This window comes from Dermochelys coriacea, chromosome 1 (assembly GCF_009764565.3).
Source record: "Dermochelys coriacea isolate rDerCor1 chromosome 1, rDerCor1.pri.v4, whole genome shotgun sequence".
NCBI classification, from domain to species: domain Eukaryota; kingdom Metazoa; phylum Chordata; order Testudines; family Dermochelyidae; genus Dermochelys; species Dermochelys coriacea.
Window position 1 is genome coordinate 244563236 of NC_050068.2, and position 13148 is coordinate 244576383.

General features: G+C 36.9%; 1 protein-coding gene across 4 annotated transcripts in view; it reads right to left on the bottom strand.

The window, feature by feature from the left end:
- The window catches only part of IPO8 (importin 8), a 66906-nt gene that overhangs the window by 17155 nt on the left and 36603 nt on the right, over positions 1-13148 (bottom strand). For all 4 annotated transcript variants that reach the window (XM_038372622.2, XM_038372631.2, XM_043518133.1 and 1 more), the window contains 10 exons: positions 11912-12028; positions 11171-11260; positions 9739-9904; positions 9015-9175; positions 8048-8173; positions 6058-6124; positions 5232-5357; positions 4296-4393; positions 3521-3616; positions 1749-1969 (listed from right to left, as the gene is read on the bottom strand). In XM_038372622.2, the coding sequence (XP_038228550.1) occupies positions 1749-1969; positions 3521-3616; positions 4296-4393; positions 5232-5357; positions 6058-6124; positions 8048-8173; positions 9015-9175; positions 9739-9904; positions 11171-11260; positions 11912-12028 (1268 nt within the window). The remainder of the gene's footprint in view (positions 1-1748; positions 1970-3520; positions 3617-4295; positions 4394-5231; positions 5358-6057; positions 6125-8047; positions 8174-9014; positions 9176-9738; positions 9905-11170; positions 11261-11911; positions 12029-13148) is intronic.

Genomic DNA, 13148 nt, shown 5'->3' on the forward strand with positions numbered 1-13148 from the left:
TACAGAAGTGTATGGCCATGTACGTTATAAGAAATGTACATGAATTCCTTAATATGAGATTGCCAACACTGTCACAAAATATCCTCCCTACTTTTCAATCATCAATTCAAGTAACCTTTGTAAGTGACACACTCACATTTCTTTTAAGCTATATTATTTTCCCCAACCAATCCTTACTAAACCATTACCTAATAGACAATACTAGGATGAGATTTTCCATTGGGCATCTGTCTATAGCAAAATTATACTGCAGCACCTGGCCTCTCTGCCACACTGCTATGTGCAACTCTCTGGCAGTGTTGGTCCAATTGGCAGAATGTGCACACAGGACCTGGAAGTTCACCAAAACCTCTGAGAAATGTTGGGTTTCTCTGCTTTGCTGCAGCCTACAAACTGTTCCCCTTCCCACTGTGTCATCTAAGTAATACATTTTAAAAAGTAAAGAAAAGGAAGAGAGAGATAAACCGCCTTTCAAGCATCTGGCACGTCCTGAGACATTTTACCTTACAGTTGTTTTCTCGTTATGCCCCACCTGCCTCTATCAAAGTAACCCAAGCGCAATATGCATTGTGTTAATTAAAACTGTGTTTGTGTTGTTTGCACCCTGCACTAACTCAACCACTGCAGCCAATAATGTACACATTCTCTGGCTGAAGCTGATAGCCATGCGAAAGGGTTTGAGATAGGAGGGAGGGTCAAAGCAATGCAAGGACCTTTGGGGAAAAACTACAAGTAAAAGGAGGAAGAATGGGTGTGGGATCCTAGAGGACACCCCCAAAACTAAGTATTTTTTCCAGACTACATATGGTACAAAGACATTACTACAGTGTTGTAACGAATTGGCTCAGAAAGCTAGTTTCATCTCCAATTTTGGATCAGAATGACTTTCATGGTTAGATGCTGCCCAACATTTAGCCAATAACTGCCTAAGAAAAACAAACAGCTTTAGAAAACCACTGCCTCAACAAACTTTAGAAAAAACATTAACTTTCAAAAATATTATGTGCCAAATGTCCTGAATTAAGGGCACAAGCCATTCAGCATGTAAAGGATGTTAGATTTCTTTGCTTTTTGGGGTCACAAATGATTGCAGATGCCTACATCTCGCTGAGATGACCCAGTATGCACTATTGGCAATGTCAACTGTGGAGCCCCTTTTGATTCATGCAGCCAGCCTCTTTTTTTTGGGGGGGGTGGGAGGGTAGGGAGAGGCGACTAGAAACAGAGTAGAGGATTTTTTTGGTTGGGGATGGTTTAGGTTATTTGTTTATTTTTTTAATGGAAAAAAACCTCACACTACATTCAGCACATTTTAAAAATTTAGAATAGAAAAAAGTTGTATAAACACTCCACAAACTTAATCATTTCCCTGAAATCCTGCTGGGTTGGTTCTATACTTCAGTGATTGAGATCCCCAGCCCAGTGCATACTGGGCCATCTCATGCAGAGGCAGATGTTCTGGAACCTCAGGGCACCTGAGAGGCTAAAATTGATTATGTACTCAATGCCATCTTATACTCGCTATGCAGGATACTCAGCATGTAACAGAAAAGAAAAACTTAATATGTGCAGGTCACCTTTAACTGCACTACAGCAATTAGATTTTTTTGGTGTGGGTTACTGTTATTTAAACTTAGCTTTAGAATTTAATTTCTTGAATCAATGTGACTACGGATTCAAAACAAGCTCAGAAGTCTGCTGCCAAGAAGTGATAAACAAGGATTTTAAGAAAAAGACTTAATACTTGCCCAAGAAAACAATCTGTGTCATTCATCCATTGGTTTATGAACTGCGCTGTGATGGGCTCAGGGTTGTGTGGAAATCTGATGTTCTCTAATGTGTGCAGAAGTAGGTCAGGATTGTAGTAAAGGGCAGCTATGGCAACCTGAAGACACATGGTACGAAGCTCACTTGTTTTAACGCCTCGAGTTAATCGCTCTAGCACAGCTTCTACAAAGAGTGGGATACACTGGGGACACAGGAGGGGAAAAAATTAAATGTTAAAAATACTGCCAGTTTGCATAACAATTTAAAAGCATTTATCAGTCTCAAACCTGCTGAAGACAAAGAGTCAACTGGAATTCTGCTTGTAGCTCATAATAGTACAGTATATTCATTTCCCAATATAAAAGCAAGAGTGTACCTTCACCTTAAGACTCTGTTTGCATGCTGATAAAGCATTCTAAAACAATTACCCTTTGGACTAAAAGTTATGGCTAGTCTCAACACAAAGGTAAATATTTTTGGGAAATTTAGTAGGATTTGTTTTAGTGCGTATAAAAGGCATTTTCCAGCTTTGGGAAAAGAGCTCAAATATTTTCTTGTCTTAAGCTAAATCAAAAACATCTTAGTTTTAAAGTTTCACAAGACATGTACATAACCCTCAGCAAGAAATATATATTCTGCCAAATTGTAACAAAGCATGGTGAAAAACTTCTTACAAAAGTCTGCAAAGAGTATAGTTATTCAGGTATTTGCATTGCGCAAGTTTCTATGTCTAGATTATGAAATAAATAGTTCCCTATAAGAAGGTGCAGGCATATCCCAAATGCATATTTGGGAATGTGTTTGAATATTTATGAGCATGGGAGAAAATTTTTCTTTCCATGTGCAATCATTTCATTAAACACAGATGTGGTGCTTTTACACATTAATTTCATTGAAAATTTATGTGATTTAATTCCACCCCTTTCAGATTTCTCATTTAAAAAAAAAAAAAAAAAAAGAGCAAAATTTTCCCTTCAATTACTCCAGATTTACATGAGTGGAATTCTACTGATTTCAATTAAATTAACTTCAGAATTATCCAGTAAATGTAAGGGTCCAGGAACAAATGAACACAATCTGTTCTTGCTGTGCAGAGCTGGGGCTTTACACAGGAATAACAAAGAAGAATTTAGCACTTAATGTGAAAAATACACTAATCCAGATAGTGGTTGAAAATGTATATACAAAGAACCAGGAAATTTGTAGTTATGGTACTCACAGCAACCATAATACAGCCATACTGCAAATATTAAGTCATGCATTTTACAGCATACACAGCAATTCAAAATACAGCACTAATCATAAAAAAAGTCTGAGTTCATATTGCTGTGGGAAACAACTCCAATAGTTTGACTTCCATGATTAAATTCTAAATCACAGCAATGTATTAAAATTTCTCCTTCAGTTCAGAACAAGCAATGCTATCAGGAGAAAATTTAGGAAACAGAAAGAGAATCCTGCCCAAGATACCAGTTTTTTACTGTTCAGTTTTAATCCCATTTTCTTTTTTTTTCAAGATGCCATGTCCTTTAATCTCTTCCACGAGAAACAAATCCAAAAAATCTCTTGAACTCATTTACATCCTTTGCACAGTCAGTGTGCTGGAGGACAATTCCATTTAGAACATCTGATTTCCTACATTTGTTCCTTAAATCTACATTTTTCATCTACTAAACTCCTATGAATGTGGTTGTATTTATATAGAAGTGTGTAACAGCATCAAATCTATAAAAAGCTATTTGTAATACATTACCTGGTCAATACACCGCCCTTTGCACTGAAGAACAATTACTTCTAAAAGTTTGGCTGCATGACACTCTGCATCTTCTCCTGCATCTCCAGTTAATACCTAACAACAAGAATGATAATTCAGCCCAACAACATCATATGCAATCTGCTGTGGAAATACACACACACACACAGACACACGAGAGAGAGAGAGCATGTGTATGGAGAGATGTATATATAAGAAACCATGGTAAAGGAGCACAAGACTGGAGAATTCAAACTGTGATTTTAGAGTCTGCAAAATCCGTATAATTCTTTACAAATATTAACATTTTTCCATGACGTTATTTCAGTGCTTGTCCTTTTCTTGTGGAAAACATTATTTTAAAAGTTATTATGAGTATCCTTGATAACTGGTATTTTCTGCCATGTGATTGCAGTTTTGGTGAATAATGGCAGATTAACAGCCTGGCAAAGTGAAGTCCTGTTTTCCACAGAACAGGTACAACACGAGCAACAGGATGGCAAGTTTCTTCCACAATGGTCTATTCACATGCTTCATGGATGAAAGGGGAATTCAATTCTCATGTCCATTTAAACTGTGGCCTCTCTGATGAGGAAATCAGTTAGAACTGTGGAAGTGGTTTCTGTCATGCGTCCACTGGGAACCGAGCTAAGGCTTATCACTTCATCTTGACCAATCAACAACCACCAACTGGCAAGCTTTGGTCACTCTTATTTTGAATATTTGATGCTCAAACATTAAGGGTGAGGACTATGACAAGAAATACAAGTCTTACCTTTTTACACATAGTGTAAATGATTTCTAAATGTTTTGGATTAGACAGTAAAGTATCAGTGTCGATGGTCACATAATTGTGCATGAGAGGCATCATATCTAAAAAAAACAAGAAAAGATTTTACATAAAACCAACACCCCCAAAACTCTAACCATTAAGGCCCTGACCCTGCAATGGGATCTATTAGCTTGGACCCCTGAGCATGACAGGAGTCCTAAAGCTTCTGCATACAGCTATCTGCGCTAGCAGATGCCTTTGCAAGGTGGGGTTTTTAAATGTAAACAGAGAAAAAGAATTAGCACAGACATAACAAGAAAAGGAGTACTTGTGGCACCTTAGAGACTAACAAATTTATTAGAGCATAAGCTTTCGTGAGCTACAGCTCACTTCATCGGATGCATTTGGTGGAAAAAACAGAGGAGAGATTTATATACACACACACAGAGAACATGAACATGTTCTGTGTGTGTGTGTGTGTGTGTATATATATCTCTCCTCTGTTTTTTCCACCAAATGCATCCGATGAAGTGAGCTGTAGCTCACGAAAGCTTATGCTCTAATAAATTTGTTAGTCTCTAAGGTGCCACAAGTACTCCTTTTCTTTTTGCGAATACAGACTAACACGGCTGCTACTCTGAAACCTGTCACAGACATAACTACATTTTAGCTAACAAATTGATAGTTTCATAATTTTTTAGGATTTTCCTTTGAGCTCTGGACCTAGTACAATGTATAAGACTGACTTATTCAGCCAAATTTCTCCAAGAAAAGAACAATGGCATTAGCCCACTGTTGTACTGGGGTGTTCACAACAAGGCCCAAGCACATGTGCTCTTTTCACTAATACAGACTAAAAGAAACTAACTCCACAAGATAGCTTTTTGAAGCTGTATCCACAAACAGTTACAATACACTACAGCTGGGGAACAGTCATACCTGCAAAGTATTCAAAGCAATCCTGTTGGAAAACTTCATATAGAACACCTAAAAGCTGCCACATTTGGGGGGAAATCATCTGGCACGTCAAACTGTATGCCAAGGAGAGAATTTCTTCATAAAACTCTGAAGAGAAGAAAATTTGAGGTAGGGGTCTGTAAAAGAGAAGTTTTGCTTGCAAATACCATAATCTCTCAAACACATGCCCTCAGGCCATACAGCAAAGAGCAGACAGCTTTGGAAAGGCAAAATGTTATATAGTAAGAGACTGAAGAATATGGACTGAAAAATTCCAAAAAAGAGGAATCACACTATATTTTGTTTCTTATAAGCATTGAAAAAATGCATTACCGGTGAACTAAAAAAATTGTTTCTAAAACATTTTGCACTTTTTTCCATTCTCTAAGGATTTGCTTTAATTTACAGGCTTTGCCATAAAACTGAAGCTTTTTAATAAAGGGAACTGACAAGAGCGTAGATGTAATCAAAGGTCACTTCCCCTTAATTTCAAATCAAGTTAAAATGTTATAGGGAACTGAGTTTGATGCTTTTCAGTGCTTCAATGCACAGAAGCTAATGTAATTTACTGTAATAGTTTTAGTAACATGAAAATAGGAGATCAGGATACCCAAATCAAAACTAAAAATGAACTTCTTTTAGTCCTGAGAGAAGTGGCTTATTCGAGCCTGAGCTGAAGTCCTGACAAAAGTACTCGGCAGAAAGACAGTACTATTTGCTCTGTTAGATTTTAAAATATTGCATTAGTAACTTTTTTCTGCCATATAAAACAAACTGGATACTTCAAAACGCCAGCTTCTGCATATACCTATTACGTGTTTCTGCAAAACGAGGCCAATGATCTGTAAACAAATGCTCTCCAACTGTTGAGTTATCTGAAATAAAAACAAGACAGTTTATTTAAAAAACTACAATCAGAGTAACTTGATCCATCCACTTGACTAATTCAGTTTGACTAAGCAGTTCTTTCAAGAAAAAGAGAGTTTCCATTCTGGTTTAAACACTTTCAACTATCATCAGAATGTTACAGGGACACACTCAGTTATAAGTACTAAGCTATTTTAAAAATTAGTTTTCCCAAATATCCTCCTTAGAACTGTTTACTTAACAGATTGATCATCATTTTAATACCTCCTAACTAATGGTTGCTACCCATACACTAGCTGAGAGCTCCATCACACTGGAAGAGCATCCCCTTGCTCCAGCTGCTGCATTCAAATGGTCTGAGGAGAGACCTGAGCACAAAAACCCTATAGGGCAGAGGAGGGAAGAAAAGGAATGGGGTAAGGGGAAAAAGAGCAAGAAAAAATGTTCCTTCTTGTGGCCCATACCAAGCTTCCCAGAAGACAGTATATGATTGTACTGAGGTTGGGGGAATGAGCCGGTTTTACTGTGAGTTGCTATTTTATTGTTGTTGGGCAGGGAGATTGTATTTAAGGGTGAAAACTGTCAGAGTCACAAAAGAGAAGTGTAGGTCCACATTAGAAGCCCATATAAAACCAACAAACATGGACATTTAATTTTATTATCAGTGACGTTCATTAAGGGCTCACTCCTGCAAGGTGTGGAGCACTCTGCCCCCAGTCTAGCAAAGCTCTTGAGCATATGCTCAGCTTTAAGCACAGGCAGTCCCATGGAGCTCCTTGTGCTTTTGAAAAAGTCAGGCCACTTCTTTAGATGCCTAAATACAGATTTAGGAGTCTAATTTTAGGTTCTTTTTCAAATCTTGACAATAGTCTATTTCCATAAGAAGGCAGTAAATTGAGGTGTTCATGTATGTGTAAAAGATCCTGAGATAAAGTGTTAAGCATTATCTTGTGTTGCATACTACAAAACAGTGAGCTGCTAAGTTCTCACAAAAAGACTAACTTAACACAGATGCCCACTAGACTAAAACCTGAAAATACCCCAAAGAACAGTATTTCAAGCAAACAGTGCTAAAGCTGATTTTAGATACTAGTTTCCATTCTATTTCGAAAAAGATCTTTTATGAAAAATTGAAGATACTTTGAAATCTTAGACAAAATGTAGTGGTCACCAAGAAAATCTTTTCAAACATTTCTTGTCGGATGACTGATATGGCTCAAAAATAGGTTTCTTCTTGTGATGAGAACTTGTATAACCAAGGAAGCAGCATGAAGGAGAAAACATCTTCGTGCTGTAATACCAGCTAAGCTCAGAACTACCCAACGACTGTGTGACATTGGGGCAAGTCAATTGACCTCCTTTGTACCTCAATCAACACAGTTGTAAAATCAGAAAAAAGCAGGAGGCAACCCTAAGCTGAGCTGTACCTAATAATGAAATTAGGAAAAATCATGAATATATAAAGTCAAGAACTCATCCTGCAGTACAATAATATGTTGATCAATCTCCATCAATTCCATCCAGGTAACTGCTGAGTTAAACATCAAAATCTAAGTTGCCATTACCAATAGTTATCTATTGGTTGTCATTGTGAATTATAACAAACATTCTCAGGGGAGAATTTAGCTTAAAATGTAATCGTAACAATCTGCAACACTTTCTAGTAATATATTTGCTGTAGTAAAGGCTAAAGTGTTATTTCCTCAAAAATGTTAATTATCTCTTAAAGATGAGTACTGTACAACTGAAAATTAGCATTTTACATTGAGCTTTAAATTCACGTTTACTAAGAGGGATCACTTGATCCTAATACACCACGCTACATAACTATTACATGCTCTTTTCAACTCAAGCAATTTAATACATACATAAAACTGATTGTAATGAATAAAAGGAGAGAAGACTAGATATGTAACTGAGAGTCATCTCACCTCTTTGTGATCTTCCACAACAGTTAGAATAGTATCAATGGTGTGTAAGATTCCCATTGCCATCACTGTCTTGTCCTCCACTTCCTCATATTCTTCACTCTGAAGAACTTTACCAAATATCTCAGCCTTAAAAAGAAAAAAAAGAAAAGAAAAAAAGCAGGCAGTTCTTCTAGAGGCAACCCATACTTCCAGCTTGCCTTGTAGGAAACGAGGGATTACCCTTTGACGGATAACGAAGTGGCTGCACTGTCCTCAAATTATTTAAACATCTGTGATGAAGCCACCAGTGGTGAGAGGCATGCCTGATAATTCTGTAAGGGAACTGGGGAAGTTTGGGAAATGGAAAAACCTTCTCCCCCCTCTGCTGATAAACTTAACTGTGGCAAGTCACTTAAGTTAAATAATCAAAGCTATTAAATATCCTGGCTTGTTTAGAACAGCAATAGCTATCAAAACTACTGTAATTTTAAGGACTTTTTGAAGAGAAACTGTCAGGTAGTTTAGCCCCCAAATTTACATTTGGGGATGGTTTACAAGAGCTACTATTGATAGATAGGTTTTCAGTAAAGTGTTTTAAAAACATCAGTGAAAACAGCTTATTCTGGAGCTAACACATGCCGTGTATGCAGACCAGAATTTGATGCCATCATGCTACTGCACGAATAGGCAAAGGGTGAAAGACTAGAACTGAAACAGAACAAACTAGATGACTCATCTATTTTCATCATCCAAGCTGAAATCCAAAAGGAAACAGAATAAACAGTGAAGAGCAAATCAGATTTTAAAAGATTCTTTATTTTAAATAATCAAAGAAGCTGTAAGCAATATATGTAGGAATTTTTTAAAATTATGATTTTAAACCTGACAGCCTCCCTTTAAAAAAAGGCTCATTTCAAACAAGCTTGCAACAATGTTTAATAAGCTAGGCATATGACTGTGACTACAATATTGTTCTACCGTCTCTTACCAGGTGTTGTGTCATGTCAACAGCAATGGTAGCTACTTCTTGATTGTACTCGCAGATCATCTTCTGGATAACATTAGTAAGATCATCATTTTCTGTCTCTCTAACTATGTGTAACAGCTCCTGCATAACTGGCCTGACGTATGGCTTCACATATTCCTTTGCTAATAAGACAACAAAACAAAATTAGGAAAAATCAACTTTCCATAAAAACAAATATACAATCTGTCTCAGTTATTAGAACCCTTACTGTTCTCTTAAGCAAAAACACTTAAAACAATTCATTTCAAGTAAAAGTTGAGTCAGTCTAACAGAGTGTACTTTTTAGATGCAAGCATATTACATAATATATATACACTCAGACATCCCCCACCACTTAGAATTCTGTCCACAAAAATGATCTACTTCCATGAGAGACATGCACATCTAATACCTGGCCCTAAACATACCCATTGTTTCAATTCAATGTTAAAAAATAAGACACCATTTGGTTTGTCAACTGAATTGTGTTGATTCAGAAACCTGTCAGAAAATCTGTAACCAATGTTCCATGAAGTATATTGTAGCTAATGAGCAAATGAACTTGTCTAAATGTGATTACGTGTTCCAGGGATCTATATTTCTAAATGCAAGAACTGTTTATATACATCCACAGCAAATTATAGCAACATGTCATCTAGGCAGGGAAAATGATCAGTATATACTTAAATGAACTATTGTAGCGTACCTTGCTCCTGATTGCTTATTAATGCCTGAAGAGCTATGGCAGCTTCTACTTTGACAGGCATTTCTTTGTCATCAATCAAGCTCTTCTTTGCCAGCTCTACAGCATTCCTTAGGTTGAGTTCATTGTGGAATTTCAAAGTGCTGAATGAATGAAGAACCCAACAGGACTGTCGTACAAAAAGAAAGCAAGTCAGGAGCTACTGCAGTAATAGAATTCTTCAAAGAATTTCTGTTACATGCTAACAGTTCTTTATCTGTTTTAAATCATTGCTCTTTTGTTCGCACATTTACAGAGTATACATGCAATACTACATACTGTGCAGGTTTCACACTACAGTGGCTCTTCTGCTCCTTTCCTCAAACATCTATAGATTCAATATATAACTGTAATTGTTATACTAAACTTCTATCAGGAACAAGAGAGCTTGGGATTTATTTTTTTAAAGTTTTCTTCCTAGGCAATGAGATGTACACTTAGCAGGAAAATTAATCACTCATTACTGATTGATGTGGGCACAGGGAGGAAGAGTTTAGGGATTAAACCCCGCCCACCCTCAAAGTGGCATTAACTGCTCTCTGAAAACTGGATTTGGCTTTAGCTCAAACTACTGAGTTTTGCTACTGAATAATCATATAACCATAGAAAAGTAGGGCTGAAAGGAACCTCAAGAGGTCATCTAGTCCATCACCCTGTGCTGCGACAGGACCCAGTATGCTTAGACCATCCCTAACAGGTGTGCCTAACCTGTTCTTAAATGCCTCCAGTGATGGAGATTCCACAACCTCACTTGGTAACCTATTCCAGGTCTTAACTGTCCTTATAGTTAGAAAGATTTTCCTAATAGCTAACTTAAATCTCCCTTGCTGCAGATTAAGCCCATTACTTCTTGTCCGACCTTCAGTGGACTTAGAGAACAACTGGTCTTTATAACAGCCCTTAACATATATGAAGACTTATCAGTTGCCCCCTCACACTTCTCTTCTCAAGACTAAACATGCCCAGTTTCTAACCTATCTTCATAGGTCAGGTTTTCTAAACCTTTTATTATTTTTGTTGCTCTCCTCTGGACTCTCTCCACTTTATCCACATCCTTCTTAAAAGTGTTGTGCCCGAAACTGGACATAATGATCATATAAGGACCTCCACAGGTTACCAGATATCCAATGCTCAAGTTTCCCAATTTGATCAAAACAGTGAGTTGAAAGTGAGCCATACAGAAATGGATCACCTAGAATTTCAAACGTCTATAAATAAATTTTATTTCAGATCAAAATGCTGAAAAGGTTTCTGTACAATGGAGTTGTGAGAAGTAAATTATTGTTTGTGAAACATGTGGGAACTGCTACATTTCAGTCTGTTATTCAGAGTGAAATAAACCTGTAAAGAAAAAAATCAGACACATATTGCAGTCTATAAACTTTGGTGAACTTACTCTTGCTCTGAGATACCCCAGGTTAGACATGAACAATGGAAATACGTGATTCTGTAGCATCAGCTCCATCTGATCCTTGAATACACTCTTCTGTTGAAATAAACAAAAAATTAAGTTGGAGCCATCTTTATTTTTGGATATACTGTATTATTCAGTAACCCACATTAACTGTCGAATACAGACTAATAAAACCATTCTCTGCCTTCAAATGAATTATTTCTATCCCATTAATACATGTAGAATAATTTCTAGAAGGCATTTTGACGTGGGAGCAAGAGGCACATATTGAAGAATGGGAGGCTGGCAGGCTACACAACATATTGCTGGAACACTTTAAACATTATTTATAGAATCTTGAAGACCATTAGCTGCCTTTTGCTATGGACAGGTGTCATGGTAATCAGTGTATCCAAGGTTCCAGTTGTGGCTGGAATGTATTTTGTAACATGGTCCCATTTCATCAGTAAAGCAGGACAGCACAAGGAACTGTTCTGTAACAAGGTGGGTAGTCTGACAGACAGGGCTGATTGTAAAATGGGAAGAAAAAGAAGTGGTTGAAGTAATTTTAATTTTTTTTCTAAGAAGAACTTCAGATTGGTATTTCACAGCAAAAATCACTTCACAGACTTCATAAGTGTGCTTCAGGGCTAGCCACACTTTAAAAATTAACTTTTTAAATTAGAAAGGACAGTTGATAACATATTCTGATCATACACATACTGTATGCCCTCATCCATTTACCTTCAGTAAAATATCTGCTAGAGAGCCCATCACGTGCAATGCTCCATCTTTCTTCCTAGGGTCAATGTTTGGTTCTGTGAGAATCTGATAGCAAAATGCCATCATCTTCGGTAATACCTAAACATAGTAAGACACAAACAAAATGGAGGATAATCTGCATGTGGTGAACTATTCAGAGTGAAATAAACCTGTAAAGAAAAAAATCAGATAATCTGCAGTGAACTATTTAAATCTGTTTATTAGCATCTTTCCTTTAAAGTTTGGAAACTCAAGAACTTAAAGCTTTCATATAGTACCAATGTGAACTAACCCACATTGCCCATCATGTTTTATGGGAACATGGCAGTCTCTTTCCAGTTAATGTGGAAAGCCCTATTATAAGCCTCTTTTTAATCACAATCCTCACATTTATCAAGAATAGATGTATCTGCCTGAAATTTCACATTAGTAATCATAAGTGAGGTACAATTTTTTTTGAAACTTCAAAGCAAATTAGAAGAGGTCATTTGGAGATACAGGGGTTCAAACAAGACAGTAATCTCACTTATTAAATTTATTCCTAACTTCTTTTCTGACTCATTCTATATAAATTCCAGAACAGCGAAGTCTAGAAACTCCAGATTACAACCAATCTATTGGTCTTTACAAGACTTGGAAAGGTCTCTTGGCAGAATCATTTATTTAAAGTGATTTCACATACATTATATGTTTCACAGACTTCATGAAATAAAGACCCCAATGCAAACTACTACAGTGGGGCTGGCAGCAGGCAAGGAACCACGTTGGGATAGGTGAGGGGAAAGATCATAGTCTATATAAGAAAGTAGATTTTAAGTGTTCAGAGCTGCAGACTTGGTTCTACTCTGAAAAGTTACTCTAGAAACAGCAGCCTGAGGTGTCACATTTATTTTGTCTCAAATGACTTCCAATATCAAATGTGCTTTGTTCTAACTACTAACCTTTGCAACCCCTTCACTTTCAATTGTTCAGAACTTAGTAAATAATTCTAACGAACATGCAGACGAAGGAATCAAATTGAGCTCACTCCATCTTAGCTGTGTACTTTACTCGCTAAAATCAGAAGAGATAATTCTGAATACACAAAGCGAGCAGGTCCATGGGAAGGTGCCATTTTCACTGTCACTTTTCAAAGCAAAAGTGTACATTGAAGAATATATCAAAAAACTCAAATTGTTTGATCCTACACAAAAATGTAGGTCAGAGAAAGGGGCAGAGA